Source organism: Phoenix dactylifera, chromosome 2 (genome assembly GCF_051530095.1).
Source record: "Phoenix dactylifera cultivar Ajwa chromosome 2, Ajwa_hap1_PhDact_Kaust_v1.1, whole genome shotgun sequence".
NCBI lineage: Eukaryota > Viridiplantae > Streptophyta > Magnoliopsida > Arecales > Arecaceae > Phoenix > Phoenix dactylifera.
Genome location: NC_143191.1, coordinates 32,472,028 through 32,498,923, shown reverse-complemented (window position 1 = coordinate 32,498,923; position 26,896 = coordinate 32,472,028). Strand labels below are relative to the sequence as shown.

Genomic DNA, 26,896 nt, shown 5'->3' with positions numbered 1-26,896 from the left:
GATGACTCACGAGGGCCTATCATGTGCCCTGCATGCCTTCATGGACAACCTAAATAGGGAAGCCAAGGTGCTAAAACTTTGTAGCATACATTTAATTATTATTATTGTTATTATTTTGGATGTCAATAATGCTATGCTACTAATAGAGGTTAACTTATGTTATATCTCGTCTGAAACTTGAAACCGTGATTTTAGCTTGATAGAATCTCTGCCTGCATGTAGAACGAAGTTTCAAGAGACAACATCATTCAAGACTTGAATCCCAGTCAGGTGATTTATATATGTTCAAGTTCTATAAATTATTTTCATTAGCGTGTCTGAATATTGATGATCTATTGTTATGCCAGCACCGATCCCTAAAATATCCAATCAGAACCATGGAAGTATGAAGCAGAAAAGGGTGGATAGGATGGAGTTTGCGACCAAGCAATGGGTGCATGTAGGAGGACAAGACCAAGTTTTAGATGATCTTGTATGGAATTTTGATTGAAGAGCCTTATTTGCCATCCCATTTCCTCGCACTATTTCTTCGGCCATACAAGCAACTACAGCAAGTAATTGATATTGCATGAATGAAACGTTTGTTTCAGCCCCAACCACATTTTTCTTACAAGTTCCAATAGATAGAAAGTTTGATTTCTGACCCCATATCGAACTAAATTCCAATCATAACTGTTCCTTAAACTCATTCTCAGTATTTCAATGTCATGTTCAACTAAGTTTCTATTAGCTTCCAGTCTTTTCCATCATTTTGGTCCATCCAGCATGCAAAAACGCATGGACGGACCATGAGACATCTAAACAACTACACCATCCAAATATTCTATATATCCTTGATGCATGCTGACTGATCAGAAGGAGAAAATACTCCACAAGTCAAGTCTCTTAGAGCTACCAAATATATAAATCAGATACCTTTGGTTTTAGTTGATTGACCTTCATGTTACGGTCTAAATAAAGATAACTGAACTCATGTAATCTAAAATGAGCATTGCATCGAACCCCCCTCGACCGACCAGGAGGAGAAAATACTCCACAAGTCTCTTAGAGTTGAGTTTCCAAGTATATAAATTACATACCTTCAGTTTTAGTTGATTAAATTTCTGGTTACGCTCTCAATAAAGATGAGCGAACTCAGAACTCCCCCTCTTTTTTTCCCACCGAAATTAACCCAGCACGACGGAGATGGAGATGACATCAACCGATCCACTTGAGCTTTGAATTTAACACAGATACTGCTTCACCAATCCAAACACCTCGCTGTCGCATGCACAAACTGCAATCAACTTTTAACCAATCTAATTCCAGATTCGATTCGCGGGGAATAAGAAAACCATGGCCTGGAACAGGGGCATCAATCCAGCAACATTCAAGTTCACATTGGCCACACAAGCTTTTCCATGAAGGCACTTTACTAAATACTGAGCATCCGACTCCACCCTGATATAGTGCGGAACAAAGTGCCTCTTTTTTTCTTTTCTTTTTTGCTGAAAACAAAGTGCCTCTTTACCAGCATCAACTAAAGCAACCCTTCTCGGCTACGAACCCACCATTCTAACCGGCTGCTGCCCGGATATGCCTTCCACTCTCACCTTTCAAGACAGCATAATACCGAAAACCCAAATATGCCGTCATGGGTTGCTAGAGGCATCTGAAAATAGGTGCGACAGACCTGAATAAGTATCTTGAGCCAACTGCCTTTTCCCTGAAGTAGTTGATTCATTCGCTGAGGATATGATCTTGGATACAAAATTCCTGATATTTGACATCACTACATTCCGAATCATGAAATATTTTTGACAGTTGACATCACGTATTTACCCAAGTATTTTTATATAAAGGCACCCAAATACAAAATAACAGCCAAAGGAAGTAAATAAGGCCATGTTATGGATAGTGGCTAATAAGAACACACCTGCATGAGATGGCATCAATAACTGACTTCTTCCATGTAAAAGAAATGAATATACATGGTCATCAATGTAAAGATTCTCTTTTAAAGGCACAATATGGTACTAGGAGCATCTATTATGAATGAAAACGGAAGGGGCGGCAATAAATAACATTACAGTCTTTTAATTATCAGTAAACATATCATATAAAGGGCTGTCATTCCCATTTGCTCTCACTAGTCATTTATGAACTAATATCCGATGGCATCACCTGCCTGAAAAAGGAACTATCCTCCTGCATTGATGCATCATAAAAACATGACGACCATTTCACAGAAAATCACAAGGTGGCCTGCTATTCACATCTATAGAATGACCAATGGAATATGCATACGGTGCAATCACTCACTGTTCCTCTGCAGAAAAGGAAAACGAGAATCACAATAATAATAATAATTTTAACAATAATTGTGCTGACGAAAACAACAGTTAAAGCTCAGACTAGACATGTTGTCAGTGACAGAAACTCTAACAAGTTTGCTACTGCGAGAGTGAATAAAAAAATCTTGGATGATATATGATGATATCAGAGCATCCAATATGCATGGCAATAATCTGCTAGTCTGCTACTTACATGACAAAGATTCATGAACCAGAGGTAAGAATATAGCTCTAGAAACAAAGTCTAAATTAGGAGTTCAAATTTAAAGTTGTTTGGTTTTTATTAAATAAACATGACCACCTACCAGGCATGTAGATATGGTGCTCATCATGCAGCAAGTGAAATGAGCAGCCTACACTCTTAAAATACCCATAAAAAATTATCAATTCTTCGATAAATAACCATTAGGGGCTGTTTGGAAGCTTGCTCAACCTGCACAACCTCTTCACAGGAACATTCCTTATATGGTTGGAGTAAGAAGATGCTAGCAATGGGATGGAAAAGGTTTTTTGTCAATTTAGGAAACTTGAGATCACGCAATCCTTAAAAATAGGGATAATATAAAACACCTCCCATGAGGAATAGGTAATCCTGAATATTTAGGAAGAGATCGGAGAGACTCTGAGTTGTGACTTCTCTTGTTCCATCGCTGCCTCCCTCCTCATTTTCCAACCAGAATGGATTATCCGATGAATGAGGTATGCCTTCACCCAAACAGGTCCTTAAACACAAAGCAATCCCAATATACAGGATAATGACCCAAAATCAAGGTTCGCCATCTCGGTATCATACCCGATACTGGTACCATCCTAGTATAGTGTTGATATGCCCGGCAAGAGGCAGTATGAACTAGTACGGCGAACCTTGCACAAAACTATAATGCTGATAGCATAAAAATCCTTGATGCACATACAATTTGTGTATATGTAAATAAAATTGCACTAGCAATCTTTTGTGCACCTTGCCTATGTTACTTGGATCCTTCCTTTTACCCCAAAGTACCAGTACCAGATACTATGATATAGATATGGGTATGACACTTGAATTACAAAGCATCTCGCATACCATTTCTTAAAACTATGATCTAGAAACTATAAGAGTTATTCTAGTTTTACAAGGCACAATAGAGGATGTTTTGAGCATGAAAATTAAATTTCAAAACTACTGTATTGCTGACAGGGAAATAAAGTCACTCTCTACAATGGGCACAAAATGACCCTTCTCTTTTGCAACGCTCGAACATGCATACAATTCAACTAGAAAATGATAAGAATTTCTCAGTGACATACCCTTGGGCGTTTTGGACTAGGGGCCTCAGGTGGGTCACGATGATGTTGGGAACTACTCGAGTCATTGAGGTGATGGCTTGCAGTCTGCACATATTAATCAAAGAATTATATACCACCAAACTGACCTTCGGACTGAAATAGCTTTTGGCCAGCTAGCAGAACAACATAAAAGGAAAAAAAAACACCATACTTGTGCAGTAGAACCATCGTTGCTAGCAGAGCCACCTGGTACAGTTGTGCGCTGAGATAAAAATGGCATAAGCTCGCGAACTAAACTGGAGAAGAACACTCCATCATCATTACCTACTCTTGATGCCTCCTGCGTTTCGGTATTTCTAGCTGTGCCAGTTTGATTTTGAACGGCAGCAGAACCTGTAACTGACTCCTGATGACTAGTGCCACCACCCTGAACTTGCTCTCCAGATAAAAGTGCTGTCCTAAGCCACTCGTCCACTCTGTTTAAGAACTGAGACATAGGGCCTTGGCCAACTTGCGGCTCAACATGAGCCTGGGTGTTGCTCTCACTACTACTAGCAGGTGGCGCCTGTTGGCTTGCAATGGAAACCGGCGATGACCCTAAAAATAAAAATCAGACATGGATCAGTAGTCATGCAAAAATCTTAACAGATGAGATATAGAATGTCTTGGCAGTCTGTCAATTTCATGACTTTAATTATGATTAAAGAGCTCCAGTGGAACATGACACAATTTTCACATTGTCAATAAACACAATGCAGACTAATTGTTATAATGTTCAAGCAAACTTAAGAAAGTACCAACAAGCCAGCAAATTAGTACAGAGTTCAGCTTTCCGCCAGGTCATTTTTGGAAGGTGCCTTGGAACCATCATGCTTGGCTTCTAGTTAAAAAAAAGTACCCTTCCAAAAGTACCCCTTAACTCCACGATGCACTTTAACTGACTCCCTCCTACCCTACCCCAAACCCTTGTCCTCCTATTTCACTCAGAACTTAGCACTCCAAATTTCACCATAAGCTCAGCCCACTGCTTACTCAAATCCCATTTATCCACTCACTCCCGCTCCCCAGCCCAGCTACTGTGTGTGTGTGTGTGTTGAAACATGAATACTGATCTTCATATATGATTTAAAAAAGGGTGTTAAAGGATCTCAAGCCAAATACAGCTATGACTTCCGAAATTTCTCTCTATTGAGGCCATGTAGCTCGTGACTTGCCTGTTCCATTAAGAAATATGCCAGAGAAGTTAAACTAAAGGAAAGGAATGCAAACAGAAATTTACATCCCTCTTTCTACCCAAGTAACTGGAGCAACCAGTCTCTTCCTCTCCTCCCAATTTATGGAGGCCCAACCACCAATCCAAAATCCTGGGAGCACTGCACAGGGTGGCTAGGTATGGTTGCATAGCTTTTCTCTACTTGAAATGGAGGGAATAATAGACAGAGGAATAATAATGAACGGAAAAATTTAATCATTAAAATATATAAATGAATAAAGTTATAACAGCCAACACTGTAATAATGCGTCACATCCAATCATGGCCTCCTTTTTTTAGCATTTTCCATAGATTTAAGTCTCAGCCATGCTATGTTTTAGCAAAAAAATATGGCAAAAGTGCCTATTTAAAGTGACCTAATCATGGTTTTCAATGTTTATAAAGTTTTTGCATTACAAATTTATTACATAACATTAAATAATTTGCAATTAGAAGCACATTGAAAATATATATTGAGTTAAAAATTAACATTATTAATACAACTAAAGGTTTACTTGTCCAATTAAACTTTCTCAATATAACTAAAAGTTTACTTCTCCAATTAAACTTTCTCTTATCATTTTAGAATCTCTAGATGTCAAATTCCTTTTATGTTTAGGGAAAAATATGATATCTGTAGAAATTTATCCACTGTGAAAATCATGAAATGCCCATCTCACTTATAACTGACCCCCCCCCCCCCCCTCTTTCTAATTTGTATCTCTAAATATTTGCCCACCAATTGTTCTTGCACATACTCTACAATCCCTAGGTAGCCATTTAAGCAATCATCTAATAGTCTTCACCTTCACCCCCCGGCAAAATGCCTTGTACTAATCCATGCATAATACAGTTCCTCTCAAAATGGTACTTTACACGCTTCTTTAAGATAATACATGTATATTAAGGATTAAGTTATTGTGTGGTGAATCCACGCTAGTCATGGCTGACAAGTGAGCTTAGCATGCAAGAAAGCTTGATAGCTTATCTATTGACAGTCTATGTTTTCAAACATGTTACTTTTATAATCAGTTCTATCACTAATTTGGATTACTGTCATAAATCACATAGAAAGTGCAGAATAGTCCTGAATGTATTTATGCTTTAGAAAACCACATAAAATTTAAATGTTAACCAAATTTCATGATTCCAATACTGACCTTGGTAGCTAGGTAATTCATTTGCTGAAGGATTTATCCAAGAAACTACAGGCGCAGAATTTGCAGGAGATTGGTTTTGCATTGCAGATTCAAGATTTGGCTGATTTATATTAGGGTGAGACTGATTGGGTTCATTGGATGCTCGAGAACCTCTTGCATTATTTGCATTCGCACTATTCACATGTTGAATTCTGGCAAGTAGAGGATAGATTACCCCGACTGCACTACCAGAAGAATCTGAGGGGGAATGGCCAGTAGGTACTGCAACCACTGTTCTTATTGGGACTACCCGCACTCCAGATTCTCCAGCAAAAGATGTAGTACTTGAAATCCCTGAAAATGCTTGATTAACAGAATTGGCAGTAGACGGATTTCTTGTTGGATCTGTTTGCTCTTGCGGTGGCTGTGCACCAGCCTGTTCGCCCAAGTTAGCATTGGTAACAGGTACTGCACGACCACCTAAGAGAAAAAAGAAAATTAAAGTTAATTATAAATTAGGCCATGAGCATTTAAGAAGACAAATGCAGAAACCTCAGGAATTTTATTTTAACAAATGGAATAAAATATGAATACCTGTGCGGACACGGATGTCAACATTCCTAGGAATAAATGCAGAAGCAGGTGGTTCTCCAAATGGTGTCCCACCAAAGCTTGACCCAGGGAAAAAGGGAACAGGCTGCAATTACAAAGTTTAGCTGAAGAAATAAAATAACAACAATACCTTGCATAAAATTTAAAACTAAAACATATATAACCTGAACCATCAGAGGATTTGGCCCAGATGCAGAGATAAAAACCGCTGGTCCAGCATTCACCACAGCTTCCAACTGCAACAACAGAGCATCATTCAGACTACAAGGATGTCTAATACAAATAAGAGAGAAACAGGAAATTCATGAAACATACTGGTGTTTGACCCATGCGCAATGTCATGGTTGTACGACCAAGCTCAAGAAGTAACGAGCCTAAGTTTCTTAATATTACTCCAGATCTGATTGCACTTGATTGAAGGTCCATCCGCGTCAGGGGATCAGTTACACTAACATGATCCTCAAGATGTCCTGCAAGTTGCTGTAAAAAATAACAGAATGTCAACTATCAAAAACTCTCTAAAAGCTTAATCATGCATAAAGCATAACCAAACCAAAGAGAACGGTGCTTTTAAAATAAATTGCTTGTGGAACATTTTAAGTCATAAACATTACCACCACTCTTTTGTAAGACTTCCAAAACATTTTACATAGGTCATCTTATATAAGAATACTCAAACACAAGAACAGAAATTCCAGGCCAGATTACATGCTTTTCTAATATTAAATACGAAGATTTTATTGTTAATTGTCATTCCAAAATAGCCATTAGGTTTTCTTAGCTAAAGTTCATTCAGTAATATATTAGAATGGTATGTATTGTAAACAAAAAAATGGAAGGGTGTCCATTTCTCATTTTGATCTTCCACAATCCCCTCACTCCTGCACCTCTGATTCTCAACAAACTATTCTTTTCCAAATCTTTTTGTTTCATCCGTTATCTCTCAGTGTATGTCTCTAATTACTGAACAGTTTGCAACTCTGCGTTTGGCATATGACATGAATAAGTCATGCAAGTGTCTTGCTTTTATGAGACCATCCCAGAATGAGTTTATATCTCAGACATGGTGTAAATTTGATAGCTACACTACAAGCTCCCTGCTCGAAGTCAGCAAGCAACAAAGAGCATATTATACTCAGTAGGGGACATCATTATGATATTGAATCCCCTGCCAATGTGAATGTTAATGCCAAGAACATGTACACTAGAAAATCAATAGGCAGCTATAACATCCACTTGGAGAGAAGTCTAGTTTCATATAATTTAGCATACAAGAACCAAAATATGCTCACTAGCTCCATTATTGAAACCTTACCATACTACAGCAACTACACATTAAAATGGACTCACGGAAAAGGTGAATCCTAGAGCCATGAAGACTGTCACCCTCGAAATAGCAGTTGCTTACAATGGGCAAATCAACATAACAGAAGTGAAAAAGGAAGTATTGAAATGAATCACTTTTGTTTTAATTTAGTCCTTTTATTGTGTCTGCACTATTTATGTGTTTATGCAGATGGTTATTGCTGAACAAGATATCTTTTTGGCAACTTTTTCACAACCTCTGATGATGCAACTTTCTATTTTCTTAGCAATCATTTTCAACTTCTCCAAAGAAAAAACTGTGCTTCTGTAGTATAACACTCTACTCCATAAAACACTGTTAATTTGTTTTCTGGCCTTCAAAATACATACCTGCATGCTTACCCAAAAGTGAAAAAATAATAACAATAAATACATCCACTTAGACTGGCATAAAACAATTAGCATTGTTAGCAAGATGGACAGAACCAGGCTTTGCCTAGCTTAGTCACAAGCAATTATTTAGGGTACTCCGTTGCTAGAGGTCAGATCATGGCTGGCACTGGTCACTGCAGCAACATAATAAGCTGAGTATTGAGTGACAAATGCTAGCTTGGTTCATTCAAATTGATGGCAATTACCAAGAATACCCTTACAAAGAAACCATGATATGGAGAATAATCGCCAAAAGGTAATTCTTGGTCATTAAATAAGAATAGAGTCCCACTTTCACTATAATCTTTTAAAAACTTAAAATTGCATTCTTTATCTTGTACTAGTCTCTGGCACGTGCTACGTGTGTAAGAGCATATTTATTGAACAACTTGGAAAATGAAAGGTTATGATCTGCTAATCATATTTCTTTCTCAAAATATTCAAAGACTTCCTTTCATTTTTGAAAGTCTGTCTTAGTAAGAGATAAAGCTTAAGGCTGTTGAGATATCCCAAAAAAGTTGAGATTTTGAACGTAGAAGGAAAATCGGCATATGGTAAAAGCCAAAAAAAGAAGAGCAGTAATGCGAGATGCAATGAATGTTTCTTTCCTCATGTATTTAAAATGTGGGCCCCACATCAACTTCATGCTATGGAGCCTACCTTCACAAGGTTCAAAAACCATGATTAAGCCAAAAAAAGAAAAAGAGAAGCATACATGAGAGCACCAATTGGTTTGTTTTCTCCCTTGCATATTTTAAAATAGTGGCTTTAGCATGTCCCAACTCTGAGAGTTTTTCTTATCTATAAAGATTTTTGCTTCCATGTAGGGCCTAATCCTTCAATAAACTCCTTAAAAAAACTAATATAGCATTTGTTAGGGTAGAAAATTGATTGGATACGGGTATATCTATATCCATGTTCATATTTTTTCAACAAATATGGATATTAAATGGATTATCAGAATTAGTATCCATATTTGTTCTAACTGGATATGGATACAAGTCAAATGTTAGGCCGCCACGGGAAGCGAGGCCGCGGCGGCTGCGGCCGCTGCCTTAAAAAATTTTATTTATAAAGTGAAGTCAGCAAATATCTTACCGACTTCACTTAAAAATTGCGATTTTTTTTAAAGCCGCAATCGGACCTGTTTCGTTTGAAACAGGGTCAGCAATTGCAACCTCGCTTTCCGCAGCTAAGGCCGGCCTCCACCAGCACTTCGCCGGCATCCCGCCTTCTCTCTCTTCATCCCTCCCCCGCTAGCTCTCTCTTTCCTTATCCTTCTCCGACTCCAGCAAAGGGTTCTATTTTCATTGCCGGAACTGTACCGATGAGCCACCGGTACGATTCGGGATGGCCGAAACCATCCGGTTTGGAACGGTTCTGCTGATCCTAGTTTAAAGCAAAGTACACCATTTTTTCCGAACTAGATGGTAAAGAGTGTACCATACCGCACCTGTTCAATAATGGTACATAGTACGCGGTAGTTCTGGTACATGGTACGCGGTATGAGGGGCATACCGACACTCGATACGCCGAACCGGCCTCCATACCGAGCGTGCTGATATAGTAACAGGATGGCATCAGTACGGAGTCCAGTACCGAGACGACATACCTTGGTTTAAAGGAGTAACTAATAAGCCACACCTACCTAGATCTCATTAAGTATATAGTTGTTAGGAAACATGTTTCACACTCCCGAAGGAGCTTCCCAATAAACTAAACACGAAAACTGATTCGATGCATGGGTATCCAAGAAACTAAAGCATGACTTATAATAGCATGGAAACATGAGAATTCTAGAGGGAAAAATAGTCCATCGGAATTGGATCTCCAAATGGATGACAAGGAGTCTCTTCCATGATAGTATATTACAATTTTATCTTCTTTTTTTCATATACAAAGAATGAAATATATAGCAATTATCATAGAAGGGGGGAGTATATTATAAATTTATGATTACTCCTAAATCACCCCGTGTCTGAGAACCTACCGAGCATTCAATGAAAACTAATTCTTCCTAGTGATTTTTCCATTAATATTATATATATAGACATTTTTAATATTCTTGTTGGTCTACAGATAATATTTCTTGTTTCCTTAATTAGGTACCATTCTTAACCATTATTTCCTGTTTGACGTTATACTAATGTTTCCCATGTTAATGTCCCCTTACAGCAACCATCTCTGAGTATAACCTCTCCACTACTCACACCAACAACCAATCATTATATCCTTCCCTCTGGCAGCAGCTAGCAATATAGCCGCTCCCCTTGAAGGTAGTGGTAATTGGCAAAATCCCTCTTCACTCTTGACAATCATCAAACAAGTCATCTCTGTACTACCAAATGCAAAAAAAAAAAAAAAACCGCACAGATCATGATTTGTGGATTGAATTTGGAATCAACTGTTACCTTACAAATTGGATAGGGCCTGGTCAATGATTTCCGCCAAACTGAAGCATGATCAGATTGAAGTAGCAAGTCAGGTCTAGAAAATCTCAACATAAAAATAATTTTTCACCAATTTGAAGTCTGATCATATTCGAGCAGTAAGTTGGTTCTATATAATCTCAACATGACCCAACCAATTCTTCCCTCATGCCCACCCTCCAATATAAACTACCACTAGTCCATGTATTTGACATGATGATTACCCAACCTCTGAAGCTATGCATCATCTCGTTGACATAAATTCTGAAGCAGCACCTTATGCCTTATATAAAATATATGAAACAATTACGTTGGACATTCATGCACCCAATTTTTGTGTTTCACAGCAATTTGTTTCGCTGATGATTGTCCCAATCAAACATTGTTCACTTGTCTTTCACTGAATGTCCTCTCTTCTCTCTATCATCCATCAACATTTCATTTCTACATCAAAATTCTTAAGCATACACCAATTTCCATTGATTTTTTCTCTTTACGAACTCAAAGAATACTCATAGGAGCTATATCTAGTTATGTTGACAAGACTAATTACTTAGTGGCAATTTTGGTATTTAAGGCAACTAAAGTTGGCTAAAGAGATATAGAGGTAGCTTAATTAGGTAAGTTCAACTTGAGCAATAACCAAGAATTTCAAGGTCATAGAAACTACACATCTAAAAAGGATCATAAGTGAAAACTAGAAACCCATAACCACAATCACATCTCAAGGGAAAAAAATACTTCAAGTGATAACCACATGAATGCTATAAATTAAACCAGCACTAATTAATACACAAAAATATGAATTCCTATTATTGAAAATTTTGGTAACTAATAATAAATTCAACTCAATAAAGAGCCTGAACAAAATACAAAGGAATGAGCAAAAATCGTACAGATAAGCATCCTCCAGCCTGATCCATAAGCAGTTGTCTCGTAGAGAGCACAATTTCTGCTAAAGATGCTGGACTTGGCAGACCACCCTGCCTAGGCGGGGGAGACAGAAAATCATGATTTTGCACATCAATACTATTCATTCCAGCAGCTGCTGCATCATTAGTTTGCTCCCTTCCTGCTAAAAGTTACACTCTTGAGTCTTGACTATCTCAAAAGCAAAGAAGAAAATTAACATGGATGACATAGGTTCAACAAGAAACAGACCATTAGTGCTGATCCCTTCCCTCCTGAAATCATCCCTTATAACTCCTAAATACTGATTCATAGTGGTCAAAGAATCAGGAATGACCTGCAAAGACCCAAAGTCTCATCAGAGAAATTGTTAAATGATGTACAGCTGTTTTCCAATCCCAAAATGATGGAATAAAGATTTTTATTAAGCTTAAGGTGCCAGTAAGGTATGACTAGCTTACTACGAGACCAGCCAATTTTTATGTGAAAAATCACCTCAAGTATGTTACAAGTGACTACAACTTACAATTGGCTGCTGAGATCCCAAGGGAAATACAGATTGAAAACGAAGAGGACTCTGTTGTGAGTCAACCTCAACCCTTGAACTAGAAGGGTTGGGATTGGATTGCACGGGATCTGGAAGCCCAGTGTCGCCAGATGTTCTCCCACCAGTTTCCTGCCAAGCAACATAACCAAATGTTCTGTGAACTGAACTCTTAAAATGGTAATGTTTATAATAAGATGCAATAGCAGACTCAATAATTAGGTGTGTTGTAGATTACCCTAAGATCATTCCTTGGGTTCTGGAATGCAGTATTTGTTGTCCCAATCGAACTCAGGATACTAGAAATAAACTGCTCATACAAGTCACAAACATATATTAGAACATGAAAGACTTAACATAATCCAAACTAGTCAAGTGCTTCTTAATAAAATGGCCAATTCGATATCTATATCCTCTCTGCAATCTCACCCGACTAAGGTGTGAAGTGCGATTATCTCCTTGATCTATATTGACAGCTTCAAATACAATACTACGAGCGACATGACTGCCACGGTTGTGAGCAATACTCGAAGAAGAATTAGCAGCTGTAAATAGATAGCATATTTAGTTAGCATTTACTATCTCAAAGCACAACATGTTTCACAGAAACAACATGCCAAAACCTCTGAAAGTCAAAATACACAAGCAAAGTGAATGAAGGTTAGCATTTGAGCAACCTATAATATTTAGAGTAAAACAAAGTCCAACTATCAAGAAAAGTACAACTTTAAGTTATATCCACATCGGTAGATCAATGCAACTTTGAATCATGACTGAGAAAAACAGCCATTATGACACTTTCATAGACATTTCTTTATGTATAATATTATAAATAATTGGCTTTTATATGACGGCTGTTAATTTAGTAGTTAATCATATGGCCATTATGCATAGAAGTAGTCCTTTATCTTATCATATCACTGTTCATCCAATTAAAGCCACATTTTACAATTTGAATACCCATGCATTTCCAAAAAAAAATTTATGACAATTAGACAATTTTGCTGTTACTTCCGATAATAATGGTTAATAACAACAATTACAACATAAATCAAATAGAGAAATAAACCATATTTGAAGCTTATAATACTTAAAAATAATAATACTTGATCTACACAACAAGTCAAAAAAACACTTAATTTTTATTATCATGCAAAAAATGCATAATTTTCATACCCTAAACTTCTATAGAGTCAAGATATTGTTCGACTAGATTTCTAATGACTGCGTTAGCTCATAACTTACTTTCTCTTAATTCTCATCTCAAACCAACATTTTGAAAGGCACACCTAGATGCAAGGCATAGATGAGGTGCACCCCAGGTGCCTTGCTTTGACTAGAAGAAGAAATAGAAGCAGAGTCCCGTGCCTCATTGAAGCGCCAAGGTGCCAAATAGGCATGTTTATTTAAATGAGGCTTGATTTCTTCATGTGACGTGCTGGAACAAATCTCAGCCGTCAATCAAATAATTAACTGGATTCAATTGTGGAAAAAAGGGGGAAAGTGGATCAGATCTAGGCCTTGGTTTGGTGCACCAGCAGCTGGCAACATTCTTTTCCTCCTCTTCACTCTGCCTGGCGGCAAGGCTCTCCTCCTTTAAATGAGGCTCGATTTGTTGACGGATGTGCTGGAACAAATCTCAGCAACGATCAAATAATTAGGTGGCTTCAGTTATGGAGGAAATTGTTTGGGGTGGGGGGTGGAGTTCAGAACTAGGGCTCGGTGTGGTGCGCAAACAGCTGGCAGAATTCTCTTCCTGGAAGGAGAGCCCTGGTTTTCCCTCTACCTGGAAGCAGGGCTCTCCTCCTCATGATTTGTTGATCTGATGTGCTGGAACAAATCTTGGCAATCAATTAAAGAATTAAGTCGCTTCAGTTATGGAAAAAAGGAGCGGAAGTGGAACAGAACAAGATGCTGTTTTGGTGCTGCAGCAGCTGTCAGCATTCTCTTCCTCTTCCCTCTTACAAGCAACAGCCCTTTTTTCTGTCTCCTTCCTCTTTTTCTTCTTCTTTCTTTGCGTGATGCGAAACGGGGGGACTTAGTCCCCTTTTTCTTCTTTCTTAGCAGCCGCTGCTGCTGCTTCTCTGTTCTATGAAACAAGTACTCTATATGGTGTCATGTGGAACAGGGGACCCTTGTCTTCTTTTTCTTTCTTAGCAATAGGGACAATTGATGCTGCTTCACTTCTTCTTCCATATGTTCTTCCTCTTCTTTTTCTTCTTTTTTTGCATTCTGCAAACAAGGGGGACTCAATCCCCACCTTCTTTCTAAGCAGCAGTTGCTGCTGCTGCTTCTCTGCTATGAAACAGGGGTCAATGTCCCTTATTTTCTTCTTCCTTATCTTCTTGCTTCTCCACTGCTGTTAGGGTTGGAAAAGGGCCCAAGTCAGGCCAGCTTCTGGTTAGGCCTTGGGTCTGGTCCGAGACTGTTCAGGTCGAGCTTCAGCTTAAAAATAGGGCTCAAATAAATTTTGGGCCAACCTTGGATCGATGCTTGGTCCGGCTAGGCTCGGCCTGAAGCCCAAGCCTGGGCCTAGAACGCGGTCGACCTTGGGCTCAATTTGTTATTAGGATCTTCTACCAAGAGTCTTTCAGGTCAGGTCCCAGCATTTTGAACTAATTAGGCACGAAGCTTGAATTGATCGAGCCAATTCGAGTCAGCCCAGCATTTCAGCCCAAACAAGCTTATTCTGGTCAGGCTTGCTTGGGCTTCAAGCTGGGCACGAGCTTGGGTCAAGATTTGGAAAGAAATTTTTTGGCCTAAGCCCACCTTGAAATTCGAAAAAAAAATTGAGCCAGGCTCGAGGCTCAACGCTCGAGGCTCGAGCATGCATGCAGCTCGGCTTGGCCGAATTCCAACCCTACCTGCTGTTAATGTGAGATAGGGGGCAAAGTCATCTTCTTTTTCCTGTATGTTGATGTGAAGCAGGAGACTTGTCCCTGCTTCCATGTAATGTGAAACAAGAGACTAAATCCCTTTTTTTTCTTTGTTCTCCTTGTTGAAATAGGGACTAGCAATCCATTTTTCTTCTTTTTCTTCTTCCTTCCATCTAAATAGTCCCTCTTTAAGTTTAACATTAAGTTCTAAGGAACGGAATTATAATGCTTTATAATTCATAATTAGAGTAATTATTGTGTTGTGGTTGGTTCTTGGATATGATATATTTGATTTTGTCATGTCATTTCCTTTATTTGTGCATAAATCTGAATTATAATGCTTTCCAAATTTTACTTCTGTTGGTAAATTGATAATTACTTGTTGAATATGGTTACGATCATGTATTCTTTATTAATTATATGTGTGTTTTTTGCACCTCACTTTGTCAAGGCGCACCTTGCATTGTGCCTTGCGCCTAGGATCCAAGAAACATTGGTGCCTTTGTGCACCTTGAGCCTTTGATAACCTTGTCTCAAGCAATATCTTTTTTCCTTAAAACAAAAATATTATTTGAGATGAGAATTAGGAGAAAGTAAGTCATGAGGTAACCCAAAGTTTCTTATAGAAACTGCCGCTATCATCTTTAAATGTCCATAAATTACTATTCTCATATCTTAACCTACAAAGGTGACCATCTAGCGATATATGTTCTAATATTTTACGGTTCCTGTATAATCAGTTACTATTACACTTCCCACTTAAGTGACTATGCTCTCTTCAATTTTAGACAAGCAATTTATCATGGATCCTCAAAATCTACTATAGCAAATATACATTATATTTAGGGTTGAGATTAGGAACATCATTATGCAGTTGGCTTACTTTTCTTGTCAGATATGCATCTGGGCTTTACCCATATCTTTTGAATTGTATTATACTGGCCCCTACAATAAGCAATTGAAAGATTGTGACAGGCTCCTCATCAAGGGTTTTGGGCCGCAGGTCATCTTCGAGATGTTGTCCTACTATTGTGCTAATAAAATAGTAACTTTGGGCTGACTAGTCAAACCATTCACCAATGATGTCCCACCACCAGTATTTTCTCTACTTCTGTTTTCATCTATTTTTTCCCCATTTTCCTCCTCCAATCCCTAGATTTACCTCAATACTTATTTTTTGTTCCATTATAAACATCCCTTCGTGAGATTGACGGCAACAAGCTGACAAATGTAAGATACTCCAAACGATTCTAGCAAGTTGTTGAACTGTAAGTTGATGGACTTACATAGGTATGAATGATTAGCACGAACAAAAGGTCCCAAACATTTGATGACTGAAAAAGTATGAAATGCGTAATAAAAGACTTTTTCCATTATCTGTCACAACTCCGATAAGGCCACAGATGGATAAATAAATAGAATGGGTTGTCTTGTCCGTTAGTCACAAAGAAGTTTTGGTCTGTTGGATGGCCTATCTTGATGATTAATCAAAGAATCAAGATTCTGACATAGAACCAATGCTAATAGGCAGCAAAGTCTAAAGATTCCAAGTTTGAGTTGTTTGACGATTTCATGGAGCGGATACAACAAAGATTGTCATACTGCTAAGCAAGGTATGCTGTGCTAGTACCAGAACCCATACCGGCTGCTTGGCGATACAGTACCATACCGTACAATTCCATTCTGAGCCCGTATCAACAAAGCTAGAGCTGATGAGGAAGGCGGAGAGGGAGAAGGAAAGAGCAGAAATGAAAGAGAGAGAGAGCGAGGGAGGGAGGGAGAGGGAGTGGAGGGGAGAGAGAGGGGGGGTTTCGAGTCCCCTCTCCTCTAGTTGCACGAAAATAGGGGTAAAGCCCCTATTTCATTGGAGAGAGAAAGGGTGGGAGAGGGAGAGGGAGGGAGAGAGAGAGATAGAGTGGGTGGGAGAGAGAGAGAGAGGCCAAGAGAGGGATAGGGCAGGGGGAGAGAGGGCTTTCGAGCCCCTCTCTCCTTCATAGGCCGCGACAGCACAAACAAGGGCACCCCCGTTTCGTTGAAAAGAGAGAAAGAGAGAGATAAAGGGAGAGAGAGGGAGGGAGGAAGAGAGGGAGAGGGAGGGGCAGAGAGAGGCTTGTGGGGGGGGGCCTTTGAAGCCCCCCTCTCCTCCGCAGGTCGTAGCCGCACGAACAGAGGCGTCCTTGTTTTGTTCCTCTCCTTTTCCCTCTCCCCCTCCCTCGCAAGATCGCTCGAACCGATGGATGGAACCGTACCGGTCCGCTCCCAATACGGTTCGGGACGGTACGGCATCCCATGCTGCTAGGTGCTAACAATGACTGAAATAGTGATGCAGAAGTTTAATGGGCAACAAGAAATTCCACCATGGAAGCCTCTGAGTGGTATTATTGTAATCATCGCAAGCTCCAAGGACATGAAATTAGAGAAGCAAGTGCCACTGTGAATGCATAATTCCCGGTAGGGTATAAAACCTAATGACATGCTAGCAAAGGCTTGCATCTTGTGAGCAAGGCATCAGACCAAGGATGGTACAGGTGCATACTCAAGATGCCACAAAGAATAAGACTAAGAACAATGAGCATAAGTATAAAGGTACTTACAGAGGCTTGCACTTGTCAGCAGGGAATCAGACTAAGGAGACCAACATCTTTATACTCAACATCTATAGATATATACAGAGAATAAGACTAAGAAGAATATCAGTAGAAGGTACTGCAATCTCTAGCAGTCATAGCAATAGATCATAAATTTAATTGATTCTTTTGATTGTTGGGGTGTTTCAAATAAAATTCATATTTGTCTACAGATTTTTTGGTTCTTCTTCCTCTTTTAACTCATCTTCTTCTTTCTACCTTCTCATGGTTCAGCATTTACCCTTTTGCTCTCTTCACCTTCTTCCCATCAAGGGGGGTGGGGAGAGCTGTGACGTGAAATTATAAATTTTAGTATTATTTGTGAAATATATGAATGTTATACCTTACTATTACTTTCCTCCGTGACAAAAAGTATATGAAAGCAGAAGGCATGTTATAGTTTATCAAGCATCCTTTCCAAGAAGGTATCTTACATATTTGCGGCACCAGAGATGTTGAAAAGGCTTCAGATTAATTTTAGAGATCTCAAATGGTAGTAATGAGGGTCTCCGAAAAAAAATAGGAATACACATTCCAGAAGAGGGCAAACCTGGATTGGCTGATGCACCTTCAGATCCCACGTGACCTGTTGGTGGTGATGATGACGATTGATGTGGTTGTCTAACAACCAGATGCAGTGTGTGACCATCTTCCACATCTTAGTCATCTATATTAAGGAAACTAGAGTCCAAGAATTGACTCAATAGTATGACCTATTTATGAAGTTGAGGCAATATATAACACAAATGTAGTACCAGATCTCAAAGAAATCAAACCAAAACCAAGTATCGACACCTTACTAGCAAAATTAACAGATAAAAGTGAATTAAATATCACAATTGTAGCAGCTTAAAGAGAAAACAGCACATAAGCAATGCAATGTTAACCAGCTTTAAAATCAATGGTGACAATATCATATAAGATGCGAATTTAGCTACATAAAAGAACTTAAAATTTTATATGCATTCAAATGCATGTGTATTACTGAGAGAGAAGTAGATTGGAATTCCAAACTTTTATTCCTTTTTACCTGCGTCATCCTCTAAACATAAAACCATAAATAATAGAAATTGATCTAATTTTTTAAAGAGTGGAAATCTCCATTCTAATGAAGAGATATAGTAATTCAAAATAGACTTTTAGTAAAAGAACACTGGAAGTTGGCATGCTGAAAAGGCCTACAGAAATAGCATTTGAAAGTCCTTTAACTCTTTATTATTTTGCTCAAAGCTATCATTTAAGCATTAATGTAAAAAAAGGCAACCAAGTGCACAAGGCTCCCACCATTGCAGGGTTGGGGAGGATAAGATATACACAGCCTTATGCCCGCATGCAGAGGCTGCTTGTGTTTGAATTCATGACCTCCAAGCAACAATAGAGCAACCTTACCGTTGCGCCAAGACTCACCCTCCATTTAAGCACAAGTGTACTAGTCAAATATATATAAGTTCGAGAGAAAAGTAAGTGTACTAATCAAATATATATAAGCTTGAGAGAAAAGTAGCTATTTTGGCACTTGCATGAACTGTTTACAAGGTAATCCCTTGTGAGTTCTCCTGCTTGCTAACGAAACAACCAGTGATGCATTTTATCGAACTTCGTGCCATCAGCTATGCCTAAAACATGCATCAAACACCCAGTAGGCTAGTAAATGGAAAGAACTTCTCAATAAGATTTTCAGACCCAATAGCATAAACGAAAGAAACAAAATTACCCAGTAACCATATACAGATCCGGTCATATTACTTTCTATGTTACGCTTGTAAAATTTAATGTCATCAATTTCCTAGGTGCATCTAGATTTGCCAGAGTTATTGTAACGAAATATAATGTGTTCATGCCATGTTAGAGTCACATACTTCTGAATTAGGAAGCATAGGTGTAGAACATTGTTAGTGCACAAAGTGAAAGAGATTGAAATGATTTTACAAGTATAATGAAGGTCAGAAACTAGAGATGCACCAACAGCCCTGAAACAATAAATTCCGAAGGATACGATATGCAGAGAGGAGTTCATCATCTTTCAAAACCTTCCCGCGACAGATTAGACGCTGTTGTTCTGATACTACACCAGTGACAGTAGCTATTTGCTCCTTCAGCATTAAAACCGGTACCTGCATGGAAAAAAATGATAAAAGTCCTGAAACATACACGTAACAACAGAAAACAATAACAAGGACTGTCGGGCAAACATCACAATCTACCAACATGATTTTAAGATGCCATATGACTATCAAAGACATGCATGCACATGCATAAGCACATACATCTAACTGCCATATAAATATACATATGTACACCAATATATATATATTTGTATCTAGAAATTGAAAGATAATGCAGCATACCCATTTATAAGCACCTCCATTTATAAAACTGGGAATGGTTAAAAAGGAAGGATATAGACCGGCGCAATATGGAAGAAAGGCTACAGAAAAAGTGGTTTCCAGTAAAAATAGCCTGCATAATGGCATTTCTTCAGGAGTATTGCGCCCTTCAAAAATACTATATAAATTTTCTTTCTTTTATTCTTTGTATTTTTTTTTCTTTTTAATAAAAGGAGGGTGATATGCACCTTTAATCTATTAAGTCAAATACATGAAAGAACACTAAGGAAAAATGAAACTTAATCCCTGAAACCCAAAGCACACAAGAATAACCTCGGACATCGCTCCCTCTCCCTCTCCCCCCATCTCTCTCTTTTCACTTAAAAATTTTAAAATAAAAAAGGAGCCCCGACGGACCCTGTTTCGAATGAACAGGGGTCCAGATGGCGGAGACCTTGCTCAGGCGCCCTCCGAAGGCCTCTGGTGGCCCTCCCTCCCTCTCCCTCTCATCTCTCTCTTTGCCTCTCTTTCCTTCTCCCTCTCCCCCCACCTGCTGCTTTACTATTTTGAATGCCGGAACGGTCCCAATCCGCCACCAACACGGCTCGGTACGCCTCAAACCGGGTGGTTCAAGACAATTCTACATTTCTCGATCTCCTTCCTCACTACTAAATCTTTTGAGTCAAAAGCAACTAATACATCAACCCCCACCCAACACACACGCGCACACGCACACAGAGAGACACACAACCAACCTTTGAAAATGACTTATTTTAAGTTTGCCACTCCTCTTTAATACTTCCAGGCCAGTTTCTTCTCAAATAGTTCAGCCAAACTAAAGTTTTAATGTAACTTTGTAAAAGTAATACCTCCATTGTTGCACATAGGCCCATTTGGTCTACAAAGAGAAACTCTCAAAAGGTACTTGAAAGCTTAAATTGTGCCCCAAAATCAATGAATCCAACAAAACTTATCTGCCTACTTTGACAGCTAGCAAACTAATACTCTAAGGACATCCTGCATGAAGAATAGCCCGTGACATCGTGGACATTCTTCTCCATAACCTTACTAAGTTAGTCAACTGTCACTGCTGCCCTTCCAAAAATCTAAAAATCTATAGAACTTGATGGGCAGCCTTTCCTTCAGAGGACTTTAGCAGCAGACTTCCAATCCCTCCAATTTTACTCACCAAGAAAATGCCTATAGATCCCATTTCGATCTCCAAGAGTCCAACAGGAAGCTTTAAGGCTAGGTAGACAAGATGTCCGATATTATGCACACCTCCAAGAGGACCTGCTCTTCATATTGAGGCCCATAACATGCAGTCAATAACTGTAGTCTGCTAAAACTGGAACCATTATCATTCGCGGGATAGCATATTTGAGCTCAAACAAAACCATCTGACATCAGTTGGGCATAGACCCAATTTCAAATCATCCGTGTAAGCTCACTGTTGACATCTCAAACCCTATCTCTCTTCCTCAATATTAACAATTTCCTATATTCCAAAATAATGTCCAATACATTGGTTCCTTATCTTTACCTGATTTGCACCTAACAAAAAACTGCAGATTAAAATGAAATAGATATTACAACTGTACTTCTAATTGAAGTGTACATTCCATTCCATAGACTAGGAGTTGCAACAGATGACCACACCCAACCAGCAAGCCTGGACCACAAACTTCAAAGCCCATGATAAAACAGAGAATTCCAGTTAGTCAACATCCTAAATTTACATTAGATTCTTAAGAAACCACCAATTCAATTTTCACTTTGAAATATGGAAACCCTAAATACCAATGTATTCAGTGCGGCAGGTACTGAACTACACAACTCTCAAGTCTATCCCCACATTGGGTCAACATTGTCATGCAGCTCATGCCCAATCATTAGGTAAGGAAACTACAACACTAGTGCACTGTTGACATCTCAAACCCTATCTCTCTTCCTCAATATTAACAATTTCCTATATTCCAAAATAATGTCCAATACATTGGTTCCTTATCTTTACCTGATTTGCACCTAACAAAAAACTGCAGATTAAAATGAAATAGATATTACAACTGTACTTCTAATTGAAGTGTACATTCCATTCCATAGACTAGGAGTTGCAACAGATGACCACACCCAACCAGCAAGCCTGGACCACAAACTTCAAAGCCCATGATAAAAACAGAGAATTCCAGTTAGTCAACATCCTAAATTTACATTAGATTCTTAAGAAACCACCAATTCAATTTTCACTTTGAAATATGGAAACCCTAAATACCAATGTATTCAGTGCGGCAGGTACTGAACTACACAACTCTCAAGTCTATCCCCACATTGGGTCAACATTGTCATGCAGCTCATGCCTAATCATTAGGTAAGGAAACCACAACACTAGTGCCATCTGGCCATGGTCTGGAAAGCAAGGTGATTGCTATTCAATCATTGTCCAATTATCATCCTATCTAGGATTCCTTTCTCCTTTCCCATTAGTCCTTTCCTTCAACTCAATCTTTACTGTTCTTGCCTTCCCTTTCTGTCCCCATTTCTCTTGTTCTTTTATATTTCTCCTTTCGCCCTTCTTTTTACACCATTCAGGCAGGCTCAGATGTTATAATTTTCCTCAATACACATCTTCCTTATCCCTTCTCCTCTCCCACCTCTTCTTTTTTTTCTCCGTCTTTCTATTTTCATGATTTGTGTTTCTTCCTCTTATATTTTTACTTCCCTCGTCTTTAACCTTCACTAATAATCAGATGTTGTAATTTTCCTCCATCCACATATTCCTTGTCCCCTTTCCTCTTCTTCCTCTTCTTTTGTCAGGAAAAAGGTTGGTAGAGGAAAAGCAGAAACCCGAATAACAGACAAGAAGCAGTTGGTTGAGAGGATGAAGCAAGCAGATCCATGCAAACGATCATAACATAGCTTTTAGGATTAAGCTTGATCTTAATTACCATATCTCTCAAGGTTGAACCTCATGAAATCACTTATACTCTAACAAACAAGTATATGAGCAGAAATGAAACGTTAAAAGGCATAAAATGACACCATAGAACAAGGCACAGGAGAAGATTTAAATTATTTGTATGATCTCATATATTTGATAAGAGTGATCCAAAAAAGAAATTTATACACGTCAAAAAGAATGTGACAAGGACGATTTGGCTTCCAATATGCATGAAAACAGAAATTGCTCAGGGAAAAAGTTATAATAGGGAACAAAGAATTGGAAAATCCAGGTTGCATATTTAAAGAATTTGTGCATTTAAAGCGACAACTATAGTCAAAAATACATCAATGAGCTAATATATCAACATGATGAGTAATTACAAAATTATTTGGAAATGGAAAGGGGACAAAGAGAGAAGAGAATATAATTGATCATTTGATGAACCTGCAATATGCCAAGTAAATGAGAAATGAAATACTTACACACTTATTCACTCGCAAAGTGTATGTATGAGAATCCAAAGTTTTAATTTTTATCTCGACTGTAGTCTCAGAATCTTCGGTAACATCAACATGTGATGTAGTTACTTCACTTGCACCATTTGTCTCCATCTCTTCCAAAGTTCAAAAGAACCTAGGGGAAAAAACTATATTAATTTATTTGATGAGATAGATAGCATCACTAGTATATGCTCTACAAACAAGACCAGCATACATATTGTGTTAGTTATAAGAGGAAAAAATAAAAGTGATCATATTGCAACATTAGCCTTACCTATCAACTATGGATTAACAAGTCATTATCATCTTGGGAAGCAGGTGCCAGTGGAAAATGAAGCAAATGTGAGCTTACACAACATAAGTTGTTTTATTCTGAATAAATCATGTATTGACCGAAAAAATTCTTACAGTCAGACTTTACCTCATAAACTATAGCACTTGAGTCTACATGGTTTTCCATAAAAAAATATTCCATTACTAGTAACTCCTAGTACAGTTTAGCAAAACCTCTATGAATGAAAAGAAAACCATGGTTTGTTGTACCCAGCCCGTACCACCATCTATAGTGCTGAGTATCAGGCATACATACTAGTAGGGTATTGAGAGTCGGTGCACCCCCTGTACCAAGTGTTGGAACTAAGGTGTGTATTGTACCAACACTTGATATAGGGTGTAGCAGTTGCGCCCAATACCAAGAATGCAAACCATGAAAACAAAAAAAAAAACTATGGAATCTAGAATCTCCTTAGCCAACATGCAAGTCCATTAGCAATGCCTTCACATATTTGCCAAACTAAAAAGCAGGCAAAGCTTTAAAAAGATGACACAAGAGTTGGAAAAGTTCTAAGAATCTGAAACAATGAGAAACAGTGGAAGCAAGGCAACATAGACCACAATTCACAAATTTGAAAACCTGTCTAAAGTAATATTGATACCAACTGCGGGTACGTAAATTTGAAAACCTGTCTAAAGTCCTTAGCTAACATCTCACTACCTTCCTCTTCTTAGCTTGTGCAGCCTCTGTTCCCTACTCTATGCTCACTCCCCAGGATAATTTTGCATTTTTCTATGCTCAGTCACTCCCATGATCAACACCTGGTCCAAAGTTATAAATCTGTCATACCTTTTACCAATTGCATTTTTTGGGTTCATAATGTGAATATTTCAGCTCAATATCCAATTCGATGAGTTTGTCCAGAACCTTCTGGAGTGTTTGGTCACAAAGGACCCAAACCATTTCAAACAAGAATGTCACATATACCCATGCAGATCAATTGGTTCTGCCGAGTCCACGAGAAAGTTAATCAAACAATAATGAACAACTCGAGACCTCAGCAATGGATGGGTAAGGTAAGCTATTTATTTATTTACTTATTTTTGTCTTACAAATGTTACAATATGAAATATAGGCTGTCATGGATGTGGTTGGATTCATTTCAGCCAGAAATGCTTTTTTTTTCTCACTCAAACCATACAAACCAAGACAGTTCAAGCAGATAGAAACGGATGTAGATCGGTTAGAACTTACATTTTTTTAAAGTTCTCATTGCTAACAAAACAATAACTGAGTTCAGATTGCCTGCCAAAATCTATCATTGTAAGAAAGTATACGAAAAATAAGGCATTCCGTCCAACTCAAGTTTAACATATCTAATCCAAGCCTTGCTATTCACAGAATTGGCACATCATAATGTGTTCATATGTGTAACCCAAGCTTATTCCACATTTCTATGGTTGGTTCCACAAATCCACCTTTTTCCAAATATCTATGGTCAGATTTATTAAGAGATACATTGTTCATCAATGAAAGCATTTTTTTTAAAAAAAAGAAATTGTTTTTCAGGCTAAAAAGTTGTCTGAAGCAATCCCTGTTCTCTTTCAAACCTTCAAAATAATCCAAGCCCTAGGTCTCCTCTAATCCATAAGGGTGTGCAAATTTAATTAGTTATTTGATTCTCAACTGTGTCAGAGTATAGCAAGAAAGAGGCTGAGAACACAACTTCAAGCTGTGAAGGATCCAAAGAAGGATCAAGCAGATTCTTACCTCGGACTACCAGAAACTGTGCCAAGATTCTGCCATGAGTAATAAAGAACTGCAAAAAGGAATCATGGGAGCACGAACTAGCATACGGGCGTCCTAACAGAGTCAACAGTATTCATTTAACGCAATCTTGATGAATGATATCTTCTTGCAAGAAAAATATCCTGATACCGATTTATCACTTTCGGCACGCATAACTTATTCCGAAATCGTCCGCTCCCAATTGCCAGCACTCAAGAATCCGAGATATCATATAGGGCATCAAAATTTTAAAGCCCCACGCAAGAAACGAAGAAGCATCCGAAAACCCAATACACCAAAACAGCACATCCGTGGGTTAATAATACAAAATCATGTCATAGATCAGATTTTTGGAGCTCTCGCAACGTCAATCACTAAATTTCACCCACAAAAATGCCGAAAAGACACACCTTTCCTAAGAAAGATGAGAAGTTTTCAAGAATCTAATTCTCCAAAACGTGAACCGACGACGAACGACCAAGCTCGCAACGATGTCAAATAACAGCGGAACAACCTAATTCGAAAAGATAGATTCGATTCAGGACCAAAAAAAGAACCGATTGAGGAGATCTCGATTACCTGATTCGACGTCGGCGCTCGGGGGCCAAGGCCCGAGGGGAGAACGAGGAAAGGGGGCGGAAGGGGATCCGATTACGGGCCGCTATCGCTATCGCTCCCTCTCTCTCTCTCTCTTCCCCTCTGTCCCCCTCTCCTCTTCGTTGTCTCACTATTAGAAGTCGAATACTTTAATAGAAGGTACTTAGATTTCGTATTTATAACCTTCCGTTGTTCGGAAGAGATTTTTTTTTCTTTCTTCCCTTCAGGCGGCGGTACCGTTGGCCTTTGAAATTATATAAAACCCAGATACGCCGCGATCCGTTGGATTGGTGATGGAGGGCGATGGGATCTTTGTTGGCTCGGGGCCACGGTGGAGTACAAAACGGTGGCTATTAAACTGTGCGCTCCAAAGATTATATAAGGATAGGTAATAATCTAAACGCAATTAGTGCTTGCTAAGATGAACGGAAGAGAGCCGTTCACAGTTCACTGAATGTTGCCGAAAAGATGTTTGTGTTTTTGTCCATTTGAGCGGTTGGAGAGGAGGATGGGGCGTAGGGTTGGAGTAATAGGTGGAACTTGGAAGGAATATTATTAGGAAGATATGATGTATGGAGATGTTGGCAATTAAGAAAATTAAAGTTGTTGGATGCACAAAGGGTTGGCTTGGCTCCAAGTGTAAGGATTTAGGCTAAAGTCCATCTCATAATCTTCAATGCCTTGATATCATCTCTCTTGAAAGAATGAAATAGAAGTTGGATGCAAGTTTCAACTTGCCACC

General features: G+C 38.6%; 1 protein-coding gene across 5 annotated transcripts; it reads right to left on the bottom strand.

Annotated features, from left to right (window-relative positions):
- Window positions 1-1,925: 1,925 nt before the first annotated feature.
- LOC103715983 (Ubiquitin-like superfamily protein) lies at window positions 1,926-26,482 on the bottom strand. 5 transcript variants are annotated; one of them, XM_088715937.2, is made up of 17 exons: window positions 26,137-26,305; window positions 25,540-26,071; window positions 23,478-23,628; window positions 19,724-19,841; window positions 18,278-18,385; window positions 12,654-12,769; window positions 12,463-12,534; window positions 12,207-12,356; window positions 11,933-12,017; window positions 11,668-11,843; window positions 6,921-7,085; window positions 6,770-6,841; window positions 6,588-6,690; window positions 6,015-6,473; window positions 3,814-4,199; window positions 3,624-3,707; window positions 1,926-2,308 (listed from the first exon to the last, which is right to left on the bottom strand). In XM_088715937.2, the coding sequence occupies exons 3-17, from the start codon at window positions 23,604-23,606 to the stop codon at window positions 2,294-2,296; spliced, it is 2,238 nt and encodes a 745-aa protein (XP_088572063.1). In that variant the 5' UTR covers window positions 23,607-23,628; window positions 25,540-26,071; window positions 26,137-26,305; the 3' UTR covers window positions 1,926-2,293. The 5 variants fall into 5 exon arrangements, with proteins under 5 accessions (XP_088572063.1, XP_088572064.1, XP_088572065.1 ...); XM_088715938.1 differs by having other exon boundaries at window positions 25,540-25,632; window positions 26,137-26,276; XM_088715939.1 differs by having other exon boundaries at window positions 6,015-6,398; window positions 25,540-25,632; window positions 26,137-26,276.
- Between the last annotated feature and the right edge of the window lie 414 nt (window positions 26,483-26,896).